The sequence below is a fragment of the Poromitra crassiceps genome (genome assembly GCF_964638095.1).
Source record: "Poromitra crassiceps genome assembly, chromosome: 3".
In the NCBI taxonomy this organism is placed as follows: Eukaryota; Metazoa; Chordata; class Actinopteri; order Beryciformes; family Melamphaidae; genus Poromitra; species Poromitra crassiceps.
Window position 1 is genome coordinate 45,958,591 of NC_139625.1, and position 23,388 is coordinate 45,981,978.

The window sequence follows — 23,388 nt, forward strand, 5'->3', positions numbered from 1 at the left end:
GCAGGAGTAGCCTAGATATGAATAATCTCTGTGTAGGCGATCCCATATTAAATTGCTCACGCTGGTTTAGTGATATTTCTCCACTCACCGTTCAGCTGCAATCGATCGGCGGGGTCAAACGTATCTAGCCTACTTGGGAGCACAAAAATGAATAAATATAAAAACATTCCAAAGTGGTAAGTAGGGCTTAATTTAATTATGTAGCCTGCAACAAGTGCAAGACTTAAGTCCTTGATTAATTCAACAGGAGCCATGTTTTTTTTCTTTTTGGCCCCGGTGCTGGTAATGCACCAGGGGCCTTACATTCCCGCATGTCGCCAAGACTATTATGCACCGTTTTAGACGACTAAATGGCGGCCGGCCACTAGAGGGCGCCGCTGCCCCACTAAGATTTGCCGTCATACCTTCCTCACGGTATCAGCTGTTTCCCCAAAACAACGTGCCCAGGTCGCTTTGCAGAATGCAGCTTACGCGGCCCCTCCCCCTTGCTGCATGCCAGACGCACAGTAGAGAGGAGCTGTGAGGAGCTGTCCCTGTGTGTTTACAATCATGTGTGTGATAAAGCAGGATAATGCAAGGACCCCCCTGAACTTTCCCCCATCTAAAAACGTTGGCTGTATGGGAATATTTCGGCGTTTGTAAAAATACAGATGGCCATAGCCTCAACGCAAGACTCATCCGAATGACTGATGAGTCTCGCGTTGAGCCTAGGATGGCCAGGGCTTAGATCTGCGTGAGCACGACCCGTCGTAATTTGTCAAATTCAAGGTACATTAAAACGTTGTCTTGCTTCAACATACATCGCATCGCATAAACCATTATCACCCGCAGGTTTGAGGAGTAGCTAACATAAACGTCAGATAAATACTCTATAGGCTAACGTTACCTACTGAGGCAGCTAACATGGCTAATTAGCTAGCTAACGCGGTCCATCGATATACAGTCTGGTAGACAGATAAAGCAGTGTGTTCCTTCTGTTTTACACAATGTTAGCCAGCCTGCCTGGTCTCTCCTCTGTATATCCAGCTAAGAGAGGAGCTTGTGAAGATTGAACGAACATCCCCACAGTCAAAGCATTTCCCTGAGATATCTATATAAAAACGTTTATTGCTTTAATACCAAAAATAAAACCTCCAGTGTCTGTAAGCTAACGCTAACGCGTTAGCGATTAGCTATTGGCTGGTTGTTGTGTACACTTGTGTAGGCCCCATGTTATGGTTAGACCCGGGAGTTAACATTATAAAACACATTTCCTGGCATATGCAGGTAGTTGGAAAGCCTGGTAAGTTCTGAAAATATGTGTCTATTATTGTGTTATTCCAGCTATCGTTATCGGTTGTTAGGTTAGAGTAATATGAAGCCGACAAAAACCGGCAAAACAGACAAGCGGTTAATGCTAGTCTGCTTCCATTAAAACCATTGTGTATTAAAATAAACGATAACGTAGCTGGAGTAACTAATAAAACACATTATTTTCTGAACTTACTTAAGTCCCCAACCAACTTCGCGCAGCTTTCTCAAAACAATGTCCTTTTTATTGCGGTCCATCGATATACAGTCTGGTAGACAGATCAAGCAGTGTCTTCCTTTTGTTTTACCAAGCAGTGATCTCTATCTAAAACAGATCTATAAGGTGAAGAGCCTGTAGCCTGTAGATGATGGCTTGAGACTGGCTGCCACAGCTGTCAATCATCCCTTTTTATATGTCAAATAAGTACTTAAAAACAAACTGATCAGAAAAATTACCACTTGCACAGGCATTAGCATGACAATAACTATCTAAAATGATACAACCCACCTTTGGAAAAAATGCGTGACGATACCATGCACCGGGGCTATGCCAGGTTTCGACCTGGCCTTGTTTTTTTTTCATGTGAATGCAATCTATTTTTCACAAGGGGATTGTATATGAATGGCAACTTGCTGTTTCCAGAGAGCTGATTGATAAACTGTTAGTTGGTTGGAATGTCTTATTTTGAAATTTCCAGGATGTAACTCCGAGTGGGTTTACGAGCTGTGATTGGCTGGAGAGTGGCACCGTATGATTTTACGTCATACATCACCAGGAACTATCCACAAAGGAAAGGGTGAAAAGAAAAACATCGAGGAAAGAAAGTGAATTGTAATCTTGGTGTTGAAGAGGAGCAGATGGCGCTGGGAGCGTGCTGGAAGCAGCTTTCGTGGTTCTACTATCAGTACCTGCTGGTGACCGCGCTCTACATGCTGGAGCCCTGGGAGAGGACGCTCTTCAGTATCCTTTCACTACCAGCCACCATGCTAACTGCTGCTAGCTTGCGTTAGCATTCACTGCTACACTCACTTCGGATATTTTACAAATCGAGTATGAGCTTCTGATCAATGGGTATATAGATAAACCATCAGTGAGGCATTCATTAAAATATCAACTTTCCCAATCGCTTAAACTGCTCGTGAGTGTAGCCTACTCACTAACTCACCGCCTAGCACGCTGGTCTGTTGGAAGGAGATTGTTACGGGTGAATCTAAAAGTTGGCATTTTATCCCCAAAAAAATAAGTACTGTTACTGAACGCGTGCCGAATTTAAAATTGCTCCATAATGTTTGGTTCTAGGTGTTGGAATGATGCTCTCTAGTTATATAACGTTAGTTACCGCTGCCGATAAGGCGGCTTGATTTTTGAACGGAGTTCTGCCTGGACAGACAGGAGAGGAGGGAAGGTACCGTACTGTGTGTGTGGGGACAGGGAGGAGGGAGGCACCGTGGCTAAGCGAGCTAACGCCTTTATTTAGCCCTGAAGGCAAATACGACCTGTTCTTCTGTCATGTGATCTGAACATGTTTACCCAGTCTGTTTGTGAAAGCTCTTATGAGGTAAAGTCACAGTATACAAAACATCCAAAAAACTCAACAGTTTTGCAGGCATTCATTTAGTTTGACAGTTATTGAGAGTTGATTTGAGTTAAAGTTGAGTAACAGCGACGTCATTCATGCACAAAATGGCAACACTGGTCCACAACTTAACTCAAAACAACTCTCAGTAACTGTCAAATGCCTGCAAAACGGTTTACAGATTTCGGATATGTGTGAGATCATCTGCAAAATAAGTCAGCATTGTTTGTCGGTGGGGGTTGTCGCGTATAGCTCCAAAAGCTGCTTGCCGAGGGCTCGGAGCCCTGTGAACTAGGCCAGGGGTTTTCAAAGTTGAAGCGGGCCTCCCCAGGGGGGCTCCAAACAGTTTCAGGGGAGGCTCAGTGAATGGAAGTGTAAAAATATTACATTGGTTATTACATAAGTTGTCAAAAGGAGATCACATAGAATTGCCAAAATGTGTGTGGTTTGGTTATAGAGATGTTTGGGTGAATTTTGTTTTTTCCACTTTCCCAGAGTCAGACACAAATAAATGCCTTCAGACGGACCTTTTTCTATGCATTTGGTGTAGTCTCAATAGCCTAGTAGGAAGGAGGGGGTATCATGCACCCCCTGGAAATATACTTCTAATCAGCATTTCTAGATTGTAAAAAATGATGAGCTATGTTAAAAAGTTGTAAAAATGTCCCACATATCATTTTTATGCAAATTAGTGCCGCCATCACCAAAAAGTATATTTTCACTATATCTCAGCCAATATTGCAGATAACTGAACAAATAAGGTGTCTAGGCCCATGTTTTGAGGGCCAAGGATCATAATAAAACTATTCCTGAAGTGGCCACATGTATCTGTGGCGTGCTACTATGCAAATTAGTGCTGCTATTATGAAAATATACGTTTTTTGTTCATGTACTAAATACCTCAGTCCAAAGTTCAACCCCTTCGCTGATGCCAACTGTTGCTGGGTATTCAACCTCCAAAAAACAAGGTAAGAAGCTAACTCAGCTACATACCACACTACATCACAATACAGACGTGTAACAGGACACAATTCTACTACAGGGTAAAAACGGGGTCATGGAGAGCTAGTAGCTAGTTAGTACTACTAGCGAGCTAGTAAACGTATTAAATCTAGCTAGAACCTAGTTTGTTGATGAAGCTGGGTTCATCTCTTATCCCATAATAAGGGGTTACGCTTAGCGCACGCAAGGCACGCAAGCTAGAACAGACCATGCAATATTTCTCGTCAGATTTAAAAGTCCAGATTTCATAACAGGGTGCCTATAAGTTAATGGTGATTTGGTGGAAGCAGACATTAAGCCTGCATGCCCAAAAGAAAACAGAGTGTAGGTCCTGCAGCCCACAAATGCTGTCCAGCTACATGCATCCTTCATGTTCATCATGTCTGATCATGGTCATTTTACACCCCTCACTAAAATCAAAGGAACAGCTACAGAAAAACTACAACAGCTTCATACAATCTGGAACTGACATCTCCACCAGTCACATGAGTCCCCATACCGTATGCAATAAGTGTGAGCAGATCCCTACAACTCTCCCCGATGACCTGGAAAGTGTTGGGTATCACCGCAACTGTTATCAGCACTTTACAGGCAATCTTCATCTTCTGGTAGATGATACAGAACCAGAACCATCAACCTCACAGTGGCATCGCTCCCCCTGTAAATTGTCTTCAGGGGGTTCTGCTAGATTCATCTTTACACCAGAGTGCATTTTTTGTGACAAAGTTGAGATCAAAGACCATCATCGCAACACTGAGAGACCTGAATACTGTACTTCTCATCTTATACAAAGAAAATGCATGGGAGCAAACTGAATCACAGGCTGAGAAATTGGGTCTAGTTCGTAAGGTAAAATACCTCTTTGCTTGTGAGGTCAAAGAGCTTTAAATCTTTCCACACAGCATTCGCTAACTATGAGTGCGGGATTCGCAGAGCCAAAAGGAGCAAATCATAACGAGCAGTCTTGCATGTCAGCCCCCCATGAAAAATCATTCATCTTGGTATTGGAACACATTCAAACTTATGTCATCCAGCAAAATTAGGTCCCACAGCTATCTTCCTTGTGATTGCTCTTGTCAAAGAACTGAAATTGAATGGGTACGGAAACTGAGATTATCGTTCTGAGAATCTACTGAAATGCCTACAGAATAACCCAATCAAGGAGCATATCCACTTCACAAACTGGATGAAAATGACAAAGCTGATGCCATTTCTTTCTGGCTTGTATACAGCTCGAATATCAGCGTTTCTAATCCTCTTGCACGAGCGTACACTCCCGGAAGCACAGACAAGTACCAAAATGTTGCTCTCCTTCGTCTGAATGTCCAACAGGCTTTCATAGAGTCCAATGATCTACCGTGACTGCCAACATCCAAAGATATGGAGCTCACTTCTGAAAATCTCCCACCCCCAGGACCTCGTCCAGTTCCTCAGCACGGTTATTGCTGGCAAGTAGAGACAAATGCAGCATCTGCAGCGTTCAGTGTATGAAGCGTCTGGTATTCTCCTGGTATTTGGCAAGACCTGTGCCGTGCAATGTCAGAGGCAAAATGGAAGTTCCCCAAACACATTCTACACATTGTTTTCCGAAGCAGGCAGTTCACCATGATATTAGACAGACTTGGCCACTCTGAGAGCTACGATTTTGGCTTAGAGCGGGAAACTCCCCTGGCCAAGGTCCTAGATTAAGTTAAGTTAAGTTATCCTTTATTTATCCCCGTGGGGAAATTCAAAGTCTCAGCCTATCGAACACACACAATTGTGACAGGAGAAGGCAACCTTGTATTCCACTGTGAGTTGGATAACTTGAATAAAACCATTATCAATGTGCACGACAGCAACAGTGTGGGAGGAATAATGGTGCAGGAGGTCAAGACTGGGTTCGAGAGCAATAAGGTCCGAATGCTGCATCAACAAGTCGTAGCAGCGTAGCCTGAAAGTCGACACACCAGAAACTCTCTCACCCTTTACACATTTTACTCGTGTTGGCCCAAAGTTTCCTGATGGCTCATCATTCACACCCCCTGTCGGGAATGACACTGTCTATCTATGCTACTAACACGTTCACTGCCAACAACGAGTTGAGTCGTCAAACAGAATCCAACCGTTCACTGCCAACGACGAGTTGAGTCGTCAAAAAAAAAAAAAAAATTTTTTGACGGTGCTACGTGGATCAATGCCCCCCGCGTCTCCTATGGAGATATTGGAAGTATTGAATGTGTATAATCTATTTTACCGACCAGCTAGGTGGCGACGGTCCTCTCCCGACAGAGAGAAAGTCAACCAAAAGCAGCCGCCTCCCGCGGCTGCTTCCTCCATTCTCAAGGAAATGGCTTGGCGATTTTACAGTCAGAAACGAACGAGCCTCATTCTCATACTGTAGGCGGGGACGCTTTCGCGCTGCTGCGGTGGGGGGTTCCAGAAATGGACTGGGTGGGCAGCATAAAGCCTAGAGTCGCACGGGGCTTCATCGGGGCTCTCAAACCCAAGAGACGAGTGAGCCCTATCCACACTCGCTGCCAGGGAGGGAGGCTGCTCAAACTCGCTGCCAGGGAGGGAGGCTGCTCAAACTCGCAGCAGCAGAGCACTCGCTTGTGACAAACGCAGGCTGAAAGCCACTAGACACGCCCACGGAGGGAGGAGTTGAAGGAGAGGGCGTTCGGAACTATATTGTTTGGATGTCTGATCTCTCACTGATGCCAAAAATAAATGGTTAAAGTGACTGTTCTGCCTGTTTGATTGAATTTCACAAAACTGCGATTATCTCAGCTTTCACTCTCAGACGCTAAAACCATGCTGTACTCAACGGCTAATATCTACATAACTACTAACTCTACAAACTAACTCTTTTAGACAGAGAAAGCACACATTCTATTAGTACTTTTGTGAACTTTGTGTTCAGAAACTCCAAGCAGAAAAGAATCCTCGGCTCTTGTAAAATGAGCCAGAATCCTCAAAAAACGGCTTGGCAGAAGCTACCTACAGCAAAAAAAAAAACGGCTGGCAGTCAATGTGCTAAGATGCAAGAGTGCTACATCTGGTTCTTCAGCAGGTATATCGGAAGCAGCGGCAAGCAGCCCGTGCCTGGACTAGGGGGCTCATAGTTAGCGAATGCTGTGTGGAAATATTTAAAGCATGATGGATGGTGTTTGGCCTCACAAGCAAAGAGGTCTTTGCCTTTCGCCTGCCTATGGGTCTAGTTCGACTTCATATATGAAGTCGAACTAAACCCATTTTATCGGCCCATGATTCAATTTGCTCCCATGCATTTTCGTTGTTCTTATAAGATGAGAAGTATTCAGGTTTCTCAGTGTTGCGATCTTGCCATCTTTGATCTCAACTTTGTCACAACAAATGTACTGGTGTAAAGATGAATCTAGCAGAACCCCCTGAAGACAATTTACAGGGGGAGTGATGCCACTGTGAGGTTGATGGTTCTGGTTCTGTATCATCTACCAGAAGATGAAGATTGCCTGTAAAGTGCTGATAACAGTTGCGGTGATACATACCCAACACTTTCCAGGTCATCGGGGAGAGTTGTGGGATCTGCTCACACACTTATTGCATACGGTATGGGCACTCATGTGACTGGTGGAGACATCAGTTCCAGATTGTATGAAGCTGTTGTAGTTTTTCTGTAGCTGTTCCTTTGATTTTAGTGAGGGGTGTAAAATGACCATGATCAGACATGACGACTAGAAATATCGCACGGTCAGTTCTAGCTTTCATGCCTTGCGTGCGCTAAGCGTAACCCCTTATTATGAGATAAGAGATGAACCCAGCTTCATCAACAAACTAGGTTCTAACTAGATTTAATCTGTTTACTAGCTAGCTAGTAGTACTAACTAGCTACTAGCTCTCCATGACCATGTTTTTACCCTGTAGTAGAATTGTGTACTGTTACACATCTGTATTGTGATGTAGTGTGGTATGTAGCTGAGTTAGCTTCTTACCTTGTTTTTTGGAGGTTGAATACTAGGGCTGTGGCGATTCACTTATCTCCCGATTCGATACTATCACGATTCTTGGGTGCCGATTCGATTTATATTGCGATTCTTAAGTATTGCGATTCTACGATTATTGCGATTCGATATTACGATTTTTTGCGATTTTTGTTTATTTTTTTCTTTTCTTTTTTCAGTTTGTTTGCTTTTTTACACTAGATTAGAACATGGGAAAAGTTGAATCATACACTAGAGACTGTATATTATATATCATGAGTAGGGCTGGGCGATATAGTTAAAAACAGGGGCAGACTGGGATCATAATTCAGGCCGGGCATTAGATACCAAGCAGGCCAGGCCGATATGGGCCAACGCGCGTGAAATTTGGGCCGTTTGAAGCCAGATTTGGGCCGTTTGAAGTCCAATTTTACAATGAGATGCACCCACTTTAACCCTGAAGTGTAATTATTACTTCAGACTAACTAATAAAGTAATAAAACCACTAGTAAACCAGTAGGCGGCGCCTGGCCTGCTGTTCAGTGAGTGGCCTGACTGCAAGCACACAATTTTTTTATTTTTTATTTTTTGCGATTATCGATTCTGGAATAAAAGATCGATCCAAAAAATCGTGACATTAAAAATCGCGATACTTAGGTGAATCGATTTCCCCCCCCACCCCTATTGAATACCCAGCAAAATACACAGTTGGCATCAGCGAAGGGGTTGAACTTTGGACTGAGGTATTTAGTACATGAACAAAAAACGTATATTTTTATAATGGCAGCACTAATTTGCATAGTAGTACGCCACAGTTACATGTGGCCACTTCAGGAATAGTTTTATTATGATCCTTGACCCTCAAAACATGGGTCTAGACACCTTATTTGTTCAGTTATCTGCAATATTGGCTGAGATATAGTGAAAATATACTTTTTGGTGATGGCGGCACTAATTTGCATAAAAATGATATATGGGACATTTTCACAACTTTTTAACATAGCTCATCATTTTTTACACAATTTTTCCAATCTAGAAATGCTGATTAGAAGTATATTTCCGGGGGGTGCATGATACCCCCTCCTTCCTACTAGACTACAAGGTATGTCGACAACAATATCAGGCTATCGTGGCTCAATTGTTGAGTTGCAATGGGGTCAAATAACTTTGTCTGAGCCTCTGAGGTGAGGCCCACAGTAACAAAGCGAGCTTCCACAAACTTCAGGTTGCTTATGACTGCATGCGGACATTACTGGAAAAAACCCAGGTGGAGCCAGGGATTCCGTTAGCCAGCAATTGCCGGCTTTTAGCCGGTATGTGTTGCCGTGGGCCGGCAAATTAAAAGGTTACCGGCTCAAGTGGCCGGCTGAAAATACGCCAGATAAATAAATTCATTATATAAAATAGCCTAATATTGTGTGGCCTATAACCTAAGTGATGTTGCCAATAAGCTACGACTTAAATAGAGATTTATTACATCATATGTTTTCCGCCCCCTGTATGTTGAGTGTTGGTGAAAAAGAAAAATATAGCAGACGCTTTCTTTACTGTAGAGCGCCGTTTAAAAGCCGCACAAGCAGCATCAGTCCCGCCGGCCAGCGCTGGACCCGCTGTGAGGAAACACAGGAGGAAACCGAAATGTCAAAACAGACATCCCTTGCTAGGCCAGTCCTTTTTTTAATCGAGATCATGCAACAAGTAGCCTACTTCAGCCGAGGCCAGCAAGACGGCAGGGAATAAACAGAAGCGTGCCTGCCGCCGTCAAAAGCGAAAGCGACCCGACGTAGGCTGTCAATTTAGCGGAGGTAAAAAGCCTTTTTATCTACGTCGGCCGAATCAATCAATCAATCAATGGCTCGTGCTTGTTGCCCGACGCTCGTATGATGAGGAGATTAATCAAAATGCTTACCACAAATAAAGCCACATCGGAGCCGAGAACGAGTGCAGGAGAGCTGACGCAGGTGCCGCCAGGTGTGGAGTGGGAGAGATAAGGTGCGTAGCCTATTGCTGGAGATTCAAGTTGTGCGCTGTCTGCTCTCAGCACTGACACTGTTGCACTTATTACTTTTAGCTAACGCTACGTTGTTTTTTCATCAAGGCAATGTCCAGAAGATACGATACGATACAACTTTATTGTCAGCAGGCTGAAATTTGTTTTGCATCCAATGGCATTCTCCATTCAAGAGTTACACATGAAAGACACAACAGACAAAGACAAGACATCCAGAACTAATCCACAGAATTACAGAAGGCAAGCAGTTCAAGAGGTTTACCTGTTCTGATTGAGCAGACCAATAGACTGGTGTACAAAATAATTCTTCAGTCTATTGCGTCTAAATTTAGGACTCTAAAGCGTCTCCTGGAGGGCAACAGTTGGTATTCTCCATTCAGAACATGCAAGGGGTCCGATGATATACTGGTAGCTAGTCTAAGCATGCTTTTGATTTGAGCTTCTTTAAAAGAGTGAAACACAGACTCTACAGGCTGGCCAATAATCTTAGCACAGATTTTTAACTGGCTAAAAAACTTGGTTCATGAGTGTCTGCAAATGCAGATAGATAGGCTATAGTAGGAGCATGCATGCATCTTGTCTGTTTCAATAACGAAAGCGTCCTTACCGAGAACGATGTGCCGACCAATTCAATATTCTTGCTGCGAAATCGGCCTCTTAATGACAACACTGGAATAAATATGATCGACTATAGAGGCTATAAAGAATAGACTATAGAGAAATAAATTGATTTGTTTATTTACGAAACTATTATTTTATAACATCCTTTCTTTAATAGTGGCCGGTAAATATTCGATAGGGCCAGAATTTTGGAACGTTACCGGCTGCACTGGCCGTCTGGGAAAATGTCTAGCGGAATCCCTGGGTGGAGCATCGACATATAAAAGATGGACGCCGCCTCTGGTGCCGGTGCTGCTCAGTGAAGCCGCTGCATGTTAGATCGCTGCTCTGGCATCTGTATCCAGTATAGGTCACAAGGCCCGCCTCCCCCATGTTAGTGGATGGGGAAATGGACAAACGAAAGTAATCAAAGTTACACGTCAGATAATTTTTTTTCCCAAAAGTGGTTTGTATCATTTTAGATAGTTCTTATCACACTAATGCCTGTGCAAGTGGTCATTTTTCTGATCAGTTTGTTTTTAATTAGTTATTTGTAGGGGTGCACCGGGGTTTTTTGCCACCGATCACCGATTGCCGATCACCTATGAGAAATATCTGCCCAACCGATCATCGATATATATATATATATTTATTTATTTTGTAAGCAGCTATAGCAGTCTATTATAGAACAGTTTCCATTTTACATATAGGCCTACATTTCATGCATCAAATTGAAAGTGCAGCACATTTTCTCTTTTTTCTACATCAATATTTTATACTGTGTAGGCTAAAGGAAACCGCCAACATGATTTTTTGTGTGTGAGATAATTGGAGCACAAGACTGTGTTGAACTAAATGGCTAGTAGTTCAGTCCAGTTCCCTCAGTTCAGTTTATAAAAGGTTAGGAGGATACACGCAAATATGGATCAAACACGGACTTAACAGCATGCAAATGCCTCGGTAGGCGGGAGGACTGGAGGTAACTTCTCTGCTGAGTCTGCTCTAATCACCAGCTGATTTGTGTGATTCAAAGACGCAAGGGGTGTGTTGACAGTCTGGTGTGGTGTGTGGCTGTGTGGAGGTGAGTACACTGACGAAAGCAAAGCGTGTGCTTTGCAACACAATGCTATAAACGTTAGAGCACAATATGAAAGTTAAACGATAGACATTGAAGACATGAAAATGGGCTGCCTCATGTTTCTCACGTGCAGCATGATCGGCTATGCAATCGGCGACAATAAAGTAATATCTGCAATCAGCAGATCACATATTTGAGGTCAAAATCGGCCGATACAGATTGCGTGCCGATCGATCGGTGCACCCCTAGTTATTTGACGATGTAAAAAGGGATGATTTGACAGTTATGGCAGCCAATCTCAAGCCGTCATTGGCTGGACATGGGCTCAGACAGGCTGTACGCATTGTAGACCTAGGTTTCATAGACCAAGATTCAAGATTTTTTATTGTCACTCCATGGTACAAGTATCACGTGTGAAATTCTTGTGCTGTGGACTCCGTTTACAACATAGTGCAAATAGTACAAATATAACAAATATAACAGGGCATATGGGTGCAAAAACAACAAGAGACACAACAAGCATAAGGCAGTATAGTGATAAGACAAGTCAGAGACAGTGGCATATTCACTGCACATAGGTGCACGTGTCGGGTGCATACTTTAGACGTGCTTAAACATTTTAAATTCTGCGTGTTTGACATACAGGTGCAAATAACATATTCCTTATTAAACATACAATTAAACTCAGCATTTTAAATTCGGCGTATTTGACATACAGGTGCAAATAGCATATTCCTTATTAAACATACAATTAAACGTTAGACATACGTAATGGTAGCAGCTACAGTACGGTACAGTGCGGCTACTACACTATTTGTATATGTTAAGGAGTCTCGTGGCCTGCGGGAAGAAACTGTTCCTCAAGCGATTTGTGCGTGCTTTCGGAACCCTGTATCTTCTCCCTGAGGGTAGCAGGGAGAACAGGCTGTTGTGGGGATGGTTTGTGTCTTTGATGATCTTCAGGGACCTCCTGAGGCACCGCTGTTTATACAGTTCATGCAGATCTGGCAACTCACATTCTGTTACGTGCTGTGCCGCGCGTCTCACTCTCCGTAGCGCCCTGCGGTCCATGGTGGTACAGTTCCCGTACCAGGTGGTGAAGCCGCCAGTCAGCAGGCTTTCAATGGTGCCTCTGTAGAAGTCCCTGAGGATTTCTTTCCTTAGCCCAAATTTCTTCAGGCGCTTGAGTCCGTGTATTCGCTGTTGGGCCTTTTTGACGACCAGACACTGCTGATAATACTTATCTGTTATCTACCATACTGTATAACGCTATATCGATGGAACGCAATAAAAAGGACATTGTTTTGAGAAAGATGTGCGTGGAAGTAACTTTGGTTGGGGACTGAAGTAGTACGTTCATAAAATGTGTTTTATTTGTTACTCCAGCTACGTTATCGGTTATTTTAATATATCAATGGTTTTAGCGGATGTGAGCTAGCGTTAGCCGGCTTTTAACTTGTATTCTTTAATGTCGGCATAACATTACTCAAACAAACTGGCAATCAGCCAGTAGCGAGCACACTCACTGGTGTTTTTAAAGTTTCGGTGCACGGCACAGGAGAATACTTTGTAGGAGAAGGAGAGCCAGCACACAAAATGTCCTTTCGTTATATTTATTCCAGTTTTCACCAGGTACAACACGGACGTTTCAGCCTAACGGCCTTCTTCAGCGCGTTGCTGTGTCAGGCGGAAATTACGTTTAGATACACTGAGACCGGAAGTCCATTCAATAAACGAAATATCAAAATTCAGTTACAGTATATAAAAAATTAAAGAACCAAGCAATGCACAACACAAGTTCCATTATCAAAGAAAAACTAAATGTCTACATACAACAATGTATGCATTTATAAATAACACTAGTTTGGTCAGCCCCACTGTGTGGGAGAGCAGAACCAGGCCTAGGTAGAGGCCCTGCTGTGTTCAAAGTGACAGGTAGGGGGGAGTAAGCCAGGTCTGGACTACAGATAGATACAAAACAAAATACAATAGAAATGTTTCAAAAAAATAATTATGCTTAAATAATTGCACGTTTCCACTATAATGGCCTAGAAAGAGGTCCTGCTGTGTTGTAACAGACAGGAGAGATTAAGCTAGGGCTGGAATGCATATTACTAAGTACATTAAAAATAGACAATATAAATATATACAGAATTGCACATTCAAAGAAAGCAGCCTAACAACAGTTCCTCATTAAGTCCTTTCGGATGCTCTGTCTGAAGAGTGTGAATCCAAAAGGCCTCTCTTTGTAGCAAGGCCCTATCTCTATCCCCACCCCTTTTCAATAGACTGACAGTTTCTATGCCCTGGAACCTCAGGGTGCAAACATCATGTCCCATAGCGTTGAAATGTCTCGCTACAGAAGATTTTTCATCCTTATTACGAATTTTACTTTTGTGCTCGGAGATGCAGGTTTTGAGTTCTCTACGAGTTTTCCCCACGTAAACATTTGAACAAGGACACTTTAACAAGTACACGACGAATTTAGATCTACAAGAAATTCTACTTTTAATGTTGTACTTCTTGAGTGTGGGTGAGTGAAGGATTCACCTCTGATCATTGCATTACACTGCAGACAGCTCGAACAAGGAAAATTACCATTAGGCAAATTGGATAAAAAAAGTGTATAACAATCTGCCCTGACTAACATGTCTCTCAGGTTTCGAGCCCGCTTCTGAGCAAAAATGGGGGAATTTGCAAAAGCGTGTCTCACCAGGGGGTCACTGCACAAAATATGCCAGTGGCTGAGAACAGCGTTTTTTATTTCATGCGACACCGGAGAAAAAGTTGTGGCACATACAATTTTAGTGCCGTGGCCGGAGGGAGATTTGGGAGTGAGCAGGTCATTTCTGTTGAGATCCCTGACCTTCTGAAGGCTCACATCCAGGTCCTGGCTGTTGTAGCCTTTGGCCCGGAAACGGTCACACAGGTCGGAAGCTTGTTGCTCAAAAAGTGTGTCATTACTGCAGATTATTTTAACTCGAAGGAGCTGGCTGTAGGGTAAACCCCTTTTGAGACTGGGGGAGTGAAAGCCGGAAAAATGTAAAAAGCTATTTCTATCCGTCTGTTTTCTAAACAGATTGGTAGTCAGTGGTACAGTGTTGTGGACCAAAACATCCAAAAAAGAAACTGATTCATGACTGTATCCTAAAGAAAACTTAATAGATGGCAGTCTCGAGTTAATGTAATTCTTGAATCCCTCGAGTTCACTGAGAGAGCCCGCATAACATTACTAACAATCTAACAACCGATAACGATAGCTGGAATAACATACACATATTTTCAGAACTTACCAGGGGCCTGTACTACGAATGTTGTATAAGAAGATCCAGGATCTGTCCCTTGATCTGGTTTGTCTAAACCAGATCAGCTCGATTGTAGTTAACTTGTACTACGAACGTCGATTGCCACTTGTTAACTCGAACCAGGTTTTTCTAATCAAGCTCTCAGCTCGTGCACATAAAAATGCCGTGCACTGGAGCTCGTGCCCGCAAAAGAGGCGTGGTTTTTAACAACTGCCAATCAGAGTGCAATATGGACTGCTCCAACTCCTACAGCGCAATACACGCCTATTTCCTCATTGAATGAAACCGCAAATGCAAATCTGCGTTGGATATTATTACTGTTCCCGAATGACTGTCTAAAGTGACCACTTTTATCCACACCAGTAATTTCTTTGAAGAGTGGTTTCGTAGGCTATCTACAGCTCTCTATCTACAGTCTTTTGTGGAAGCAATGTGTAATCTATCTCAGTCCAAAATCCGTATGTATACAATCCATGGTATGTAGCTATAGACCATTTAGGCTCAATGAATAATAATGATCCGTGTCTGTACTTTGTTCAGTATATTGTATTTCAATTTGTAACCGTCAAATAAAATAAAATAAAATAAAATCAATGTGTTTAGTCGCACTGATTGAATAATTCCTATAGGCTAATCAATAAAAAAAAGAATGATAATAAAATAAAATAAATGCTTCTGAACTGAATCGACACGGTACGTGCGGGCATAGATTTCATTTATAAAAAATAGCCTATTTTGTGGTCACATATTGTCAGCAGAGTCGCATATCTCCATATTTCATATAATGATGCTGGAAATATGAAGTTCAATCGAATCATACAGGCCAAAAGCAACAGAGTTGCAGCTGCAAAATGCAGGAGTAGCCTAGATATGAATCATCTTAACTCATTCACCGCCAGTTTAGGACTGCCAATATTTAGCACAGGCCAAAGATTTTCATAATTGTTGGTCATCTTTCAAGACCCACAGTAAATTATCTATTAGCACCAGAGTGATTTGCAATACCTCAAAATGAAGATGTACGTCTCTGGGTTCACCAGGAAAAAAAAAGTGAGCTTTTAGCATGTTCTGTACTCTACTTATAGCCATTTATATACACCCTGTTTTCCCCCAAAATGTCTCTCTGAGAAAAGAAATTGCAGAAAATGGCATTTATGTATTTATGCACACAATCTCATGCAGAACTCGCTCTCAATTCTTTTATTTTGAACTGTATTGACATCAGACATGTAAATATTATTCGTTAGGACACAAATGACAAAAATATATATATATATATATATATATATATACACATGAAGTGCTTTTTTTTTACATTCAACAATACAGTTTACTCGGTGTGAGTGAGTGTGCAGACAGACAGACAGACAGACAGACAGACAGACAGACACACCGACAGACAGACAGACAGACAGACAGACAGACACACACACACACACACACACACACACACACACACACACACACGATCCCCCTTTTAGATTTCTAACCCCACATAGGATAAGCAATAACCACGCCCTGTGGCGCTGGGATTGGCCAGGAGCAACACTGGAGGGCACGCAGCCCAGCGATTACATGAACCAACTGAATAGCTCTTGAGAAAGGACAGCGGGCTGCTCTGACTCCCGCTTCTGCCTTGTGCCTTGCTGTTGTGTGTTTATTTTGCACCCGTCCTCGTCCATGTTTCCCTGTCATATCATCCCTGCTATCTGATCGTTCCCGTTTTCCCCTCGGCTATTCAACACGTCCTCACCGCCCTCGCAAACTGATCGATCATTTCCTCATTCCTCCGATGATCAAACACATCTCTTGATTACTTTCTCCCGGCTGGCACAGAGGAAGGCGACTCCAGCTCGTGCAGCGCACCGAGGCGCGTTTCAATGGCGTTTCTCCTGTCTGCACAAGGAAGCGTTACCAGTTTTCTGCTTTTCCTCCTGCTCAATTTCAAAACAACAGCTGCGGTATGTGTTTGTTCACGTGTTGTCTTAGATGATAGGGACCTGATACCATGTGACAGGCTGGGGAAGTGTTTAAACTACGCCCTGCAGTAATAAAAACAAAAACACGTCAAACACGTCATTGGCGGGGAGGGCTATTTCTGATAACACGTCAAAGACGTCATTGGCGGTGAATGAGTTAATATGGGATCGCCTGTGTGCAGGTGATCCCATATTAAATTGCTTAGATGTAGGTTAGTAGGCTATTCCAGCATGTAGGCTATGACCATTTCAATTCCAACCCAACGTCAGTCTCAGCTCCGTTGCGCACACGGCACCATGCGCTTTGGAGACGTTTATGTAACCTTTTTATGCCGGTTTAGTGATATTTCTCCACTCACTATTCAGCTGCAATCGATCAGCGGGATCAAACAACGTATCTAGGCTACTTAAAAGCACAAAAATGAATATATAAAAACATATTCCAAAGTGGTAAGTAGGGCTTAATTAAAATAGCCAACAAGTGCAAGGCTTTAGTCCTTGATTAACATTAACATTGATTAACATTACTCATTCAACATTACAATTCGTGCTCCTTCCTAGATGGGAAACTCATCCAGAAAGGGGTTGGCCATTTTTCCAAACTGCTGATTTGATTGGTTCGTGGGCGGTGTATTTAAGGTCTAATCTTATCCTTGCAATTTAACCTGCTGCGGACCAGGTTAACACATTGAGTGCCACAGCGCTTCAGTAAAATTGTCTGGAGCCTGTGCCAGATTCACTTCCATTCAGTTGAAAACAGCTATAGAATTTTTTCTATTAGAGCTATATTGAGAGGGCTGGACTTTAATGAAACATTGAACACTCCTGCTTCTTCCAAAGAAGAAATTTTGTTTCTAGACAGTTCCATTATGAAATGACAGCCTCTGTAAGAAGTGCACTTTCAAGGGTTTTCTGCCGTTTTTTTTTACTTTTCAAGATATAGTGACTTTTATGAATACTTCTTGCACTCTAATTTCGAGCACATTCACTGACTCTGGCTGGTGTTTTCTGATGTGGTGGCATAGTGTGGTTTCTGTGCAGCCTGCTCCACCCCCCTCCACCCCCGAGCTGCGGGCTCCTCCCCACACGCACAGAGTCTGAGACTCGTTTTTGCCCCGGACAGATCCCAGCGCGCAACAAGGAAGTGCCAAACGCGACTGAACGAAAAGGGCTTGGCCGTTCGGCTTCGGGTGCTGGCTTTGTGGCAGGGAATCATGTGGAGAAACAGATAGATAGAAGATAGATATAAGCAGAAGAGCTCAGTTGTGGGCACGGATGCAGCCGAGCCAACTGTCCGCTCCGCTACAGACAGAGCAATCAATACGGCTCTGGCTGAAGCATGCATCGGTTTCCACTTTGATCACGGCTTTCTCCGCTGTCTCCTGTACAAAGTAAAGGATCTGAGGTGGGTGGAGCAGCTCCAGTGACGATGTTTAAGGTGGCGCCGTGTGATCCCTTGAAGGGATTCATGCTCACTGGCTAGGTACGACCTTAAACAGCAGAATTATGGAATAATATGAATTATGATTTTAGGACGTCCACAGACGTCCTTGGCACTCCTCGTTACTTTTTTTTAGGACGTCCACAGACGTCCTTGGCACTCAATGTGTTAAGTGTGAAGCATAAGTTGCTATGGAAATATATGTCGGTAAGAAGTTAACTTGCTTTGTAGTAGGGCTGGGACGGATCACGGATAATCCGTGACCCGTACGGATCAGCCCCCACGGTTCGGCACACGGTTCGGAACGTCGTGGTCCGCGGACCCCCCCCCCCCCCCGTTTGTTTCATTTAACGTTTAACGTTAGTGTATGAGAACGCCTGCAGCGCAGCCAGACACAGACAGGCATCATCATGGCATGCACAAGTGAGCTTCCTCAACCCTTCGCTGTAAAGTATATCTGAAGGCTGTGGCTAGTGGCTACTAAAGACAGCGTCACACAAACTTATTTCAACACCTCTGAAAAAGCACAGGAATGCGAGCAGCATGTTGCGCGCTGCACAAGATAGCCAGAGCCACAACACGCACACACACACACACGCGCACACGTTTCACGAACACATTATCACCGGACGGTGAAATGTTGCCTTGGACACATAACAACAAAACAACACGTGGGGACACCGAGTAGCTTAACGTAGCATCAACGTTATGTTTCCAGACTCACCCGGTCTGGTCTGTACCCGTGTCATGTGACTACGTTAGCACGCAACAGCCAGGAAGTTAGGCGCAGTGCCACCTAAAACAGGAAGTTGGGTTGTTTTGCCTTCAGAGTAAAAGCATAAATTGTGTCATGAGAAAAAAATATTTTTTGAGCTGTGCAGGGCAACAAATGGTTAGAGAAGTATAATAGTATTAAAAATTCAAATCGAAAATCTAATTTTGAGAGAAAAAATCTGATATAGCCTATTTTTATTTTTTTTGCTGATCCGAAAAATCCGTGATCCGTGGCTCAAAATCCGTCACGCGATCCGATCCGTGGGTTTTCTGATCCGTCCCAGCCCTACTTTGTAGTACGGCCAAACCAGGTTTAAACCTGAAGTTACCTCGCTAAACCACTAATCTTGCTTTGTAGTACAGGCCCCTGGTTGTCCAACTGCCTGCGTATGCCAGGAAATGTGTTTTATAACGTTACAACTCCCGGGTATAAAATGAGGCCTACACAATACCAGCTAATAGCTAATGGGTTGCAAACAGACACTGGAGGTTTTATTTGGGGTAAAGCACAAGGAGAGTATTTATATGGATATCTCTGGGAAGTGCTTTTCACTATGGGGATGTTCGCAAAGCTCCTCTCCTCGTAGCTGTAGTATAAGGATACAGAAGAGACAGGCAGCCAGCTGGATAACGTTGGTTAGAAAAACTAACTGACTGAGAGACAGCAGCACTAGGCTGCCCAGTTAGTAAACGCAAGTTACAACGTAGCCAAATCCTCAGTTAGATTTCATCTGTTAAACCAACATTTGTTCCAAAATGAATTAAATCATAACGTTGATCAAATGCTACGGAAACATTAGCTAATCACCAGAGCTGCAAAGATCAGTTCATCGGATAATAATTTCCCCCTGTATGATGGTTTGTTGCCCAGAGCACCCCGGAGTCTGGCTGCTAGGAGCAATCTTCGACAACGAAATTCAGATTTCTGTAGAGGCGTCATTTTGATAAACTGACCTCATAGTGGGAATCTACATGGTTACTTTTGGCGAGACAAAAATTATTTACAGAGCTAGAGAGGATTGACTACACAGCGCACTGTGCACAAATCTAGAAACAGCAGCTCTACATAAGAAAGTTTAGAGGGAAGAGAGACTGAGGTTTCAACCCAAAAGAGCTACTGCGCAGACTCTGCATGGTTCTCTGATCTGAGAAGATTTTGGCTTCAATACACCATACAGGGAGGAGATGGAGATGCTCTCCATTTATATACAGTATCTCAATGAGGTGGAGTAGTGGTAGTATTCTACTAGTATTTCTGATGAAGTGATTCTGATTCTGTTTTGTAAGGCAGGAGTCGACACTTAAGGCGCTCTTGAGAAATCTGATGTACAAATGTATTTATCGACTGAATGTTTCTCAGAATGTCATTATCATGCTGCTGACTAATCCTTGTTTTATTGCTGTCAGATACCAGTCACATACCGTATGTGTGGACATTTTGGTACAAGTACACTTGTTTCTGTTTTCTTTTAATTGTTGTATGCTTTTTTACTGGACTATGTGCCCACTAATAAAAGTTGATTGATTGAATCCCTGCAGATATTATGGTCTGTTTTGAAACCTGAAGGATTCTCGCGTTCTGTGTTCTTCCTTAACCCTTGGTCTGTCAGACTCCCTGCTAGTGTCGGTAGCCGGCATGGCGGTCTACACGGGCTACGTCTTCATGCCACAGCACATCATGGCCATCCTGCACTATTTTGAGGTGGTCCAGTGATGATGTGACTCCGCCCCCCACGCCCTGCTCCACCCACCTGCCCACCCTGTCTTTCATCTCCTGGGTGTGTCAAGGTGGTTTCCCCTCCTTTCCAAAGCTAATTCAATGTGGTAGGGATGCACCGATTGTGGCATTCTGGGCCGATACCGATGTTTAAAATAACAATTTGGCAGATGCCGATATAGATGTGTTCTTTTCCCCATCCCTTTTGTGAGAGCGAAACAAAGAAATCTTCATTGTAACTGAACTGTTTTAAAGTCTTTCAGTCCTTCATCACACTATTTGGATGAACACAAATTCAATCATGCAGATTTATGAAACAACCTTTAATATAACCTTTCATGTGACAAATATTTTTGTGAAAAAATAACTTTCAGAAGCCTTTTTAGCCTGCGATACAACTTACGCACAGCAGATAAACATCAGTCACTGCTATCGGTGATTGTCATCTTATTTGCCGATGGCAGTCACCATGGCCGATACCGATGTACGGCCGATATATTGGTGTATCCCTACAATGTGGTCCAACCTCCACCCACCTGACCTGCTGCGGGGTGGTGAAGGCAACGCCGTCTTGAAACGCCATGTTGGTTGTCGTTCCCTGGACTGGACAGATCGTCCTTCGCTCGTCGGAACGGGAGCGTGAGCTGTGTTTGGAGGCGGAGCTTGGCACAAAGTCTTCAAATTGATTGAGAGCCGGAAGGTGCGCTGGATTTTATACTCGATTGGTTTCATATGGTGTTTTTTTAAGTTATTTTTTATTTTATTTTTTTGTCTCCTGTGCCTGCTGCAAGTGTTTTCATCTGCGTACCACACCACTTGGAAAATGCAATATGAAAGTGTAAAATGTATAATTAGGTGATGTCTGACTGGACCCTCACTTTTCTTCCAACAGGACATTAAACCACTGTTGTCTTACACAGTCCAGAGTTTTAGAGAGCAGGGCAGGCTGAAGCGGAACTTCAGAGCTTTTCAACCTGGACTCTATTTTCCTTCTTTTTCCATCATCATACCGATCGTTTTTGACCAAAATCTGTTCAGTTGCTTCACTACAGACCATCTTGTGTTCAGGGTTGTCACCGCTCTGGAAAGTGCTTGAATTAAAAGTGTTTGAATTCAGCCTCCCGGAATCTTTGAGCCTCATGCGCTCCATCATCTCCAAATTGCTGGGCCAAGCTTCCTTTATTCATATCTACAGTATCACTCTCCGTTGTGCTGGGTCATTGCTGGTCAAGATTGCTTTGAGTTTATATGAAGTGTTAATGATTCATTCCGATGTGTAAACATGATGACTGGAAACATTTACATTAGAGGACTTATAGGAGACTGATACGTGAACATCTCTGAATTATTGGCCTGAAATTTATAAATAATTTGCTCTTTATAAGTGCTTAAATCTAACATTACAAAAGAGTAGCAGCCCTGTGTGTGTTGGCCTGCCAAACAGGCCGATGGACTCACCAAAGAAACAACTCCCCAGAGCATCTTATCAGGGGAACAATCTTCTCTCTGCCTGACCAAACATGTCTTAAAGAAAAGTTCAGTTTAATACGATATGAATGAAATCTAAATGGCTTTTCCCCATTTGTTTAGCCGCCACAACTGTCTGTCACATGTTTTTTCACCCCTTTTTCCCTCCACCAGCCAGCTTTAAATCAAAATAAATTCAAAATCGCATTATGAACATCTGCCATTTCCAAATCACAGAGGCTGCATTTAACTTCTTCAGTGAGTTTGGTCCAAACTGGATTTGTGAACAAGGAGTTTTAGAGCCGCAGGTCATCTTTGGTCCATGAATCAAACTCAGTAAATCCTGCACACTGATTTTTTTTTACTTTAATAAAAAACGTTTCTTAACATTTTTTAAATTCTACAAAATTGATGACAAAGTTAAATTAATCTCAATTAGATTGTTCTCCAGCTCTGCTGTCTACATGTGCCGCTGTGTAAAGCAAAATACACAAAATCTGTCAAGTCATTTGTGAATAGTCGACAGCGATAAGACGCTCTTAGTGAAGGTTGTGATGATGGTCAGACTTGATGGGGAAAGATGAGAAAATGGACTCCAGGTAGAAAATGGGAGTTCTACTTTACTCTCCCTCCCTGGTTTAATCGCACAGCGAACAGGGTGAATGGTTTCGTCTCCTTGTTTGCGCAAACGTCTTAAAGTTCAACATTTCCACTGTATGTAATCAGGTTTTATGATACGAATTCTACTACTGATATCCCTCTGAAATTGTGATTTCGCCCCCCTTTGCAAAATTGTGTGTATTTTTTCAATTATGTGTATATAAAATGTTATCTTTATATTTTGCTTTACATCTTTGTAAAGTTTTGTAGTTGGGACATGTTGGCTCATAGGATAAAATACTATGATATTTGTGGTTTTGTGACAGAGCTTTCTGAGGCTGATGAGCGTCTCCCATGCTAAATACTGTTATATTATTCTAAATCATTAAAGGGATATTTCATTTTAATTTTCAGTATCCTGATGTCATTTCCTCTGCTGTCATCCTCTGACACCCTTATCTTGATGTCTTAGAGGCCATTTATTTTCCCATGGACATTTCATAAAATGTGTATAAAAATAGTTTTACTGGTTCAAACCAAACGGTACAGATATATTTAGAAACAGGAGGGATCGCATAACATTTCACTCGGGCCAAAACGTTAAAA

The 23,388-nt window shown here is 42.8% G+C and overlaps 1 protein-coding gene across 2 annotated transcripts; it reads left to right on the top strand.

Annotated features, from left to right (window-relative positions):
• The first annotated feature begins 2,081 nt into the window (after positions 1-2,081).
• On the top strand, positions 2,082-23,168 carry sptssa (serine palmitoyltransferase, small subunit A). Of its 2 annotated transcripts, XR_014552549.1 has the most exons (3): positions 2,082-2,251; positions 20,609-21,415; positions 21,608-23,168. XR_014552549.1 is itself a non-coding variant. In XM_083633573.1 (2 exons), the coding sequence occupies exons 1-2, from the start codon at positions 2,149-2,151 to the stop codon at positions 20,710-20,712; spliced, it is 207 nt and encodes a 68-aa protein (XP_083489699.1). In that variant the 5' UTR covers positions 2,082-2,148; the 3' UTR covers positions 20,713-23,168. The 2 variants fall into 2 exon arrangements, 1 of the variants encoding a protein (XP_083489699.1); XM_083633573.1 differs by having other exon boundaries at positions 20,609-23,168.
• Positions 23,169-23,388: the final 220 nt, after the last annotated feature.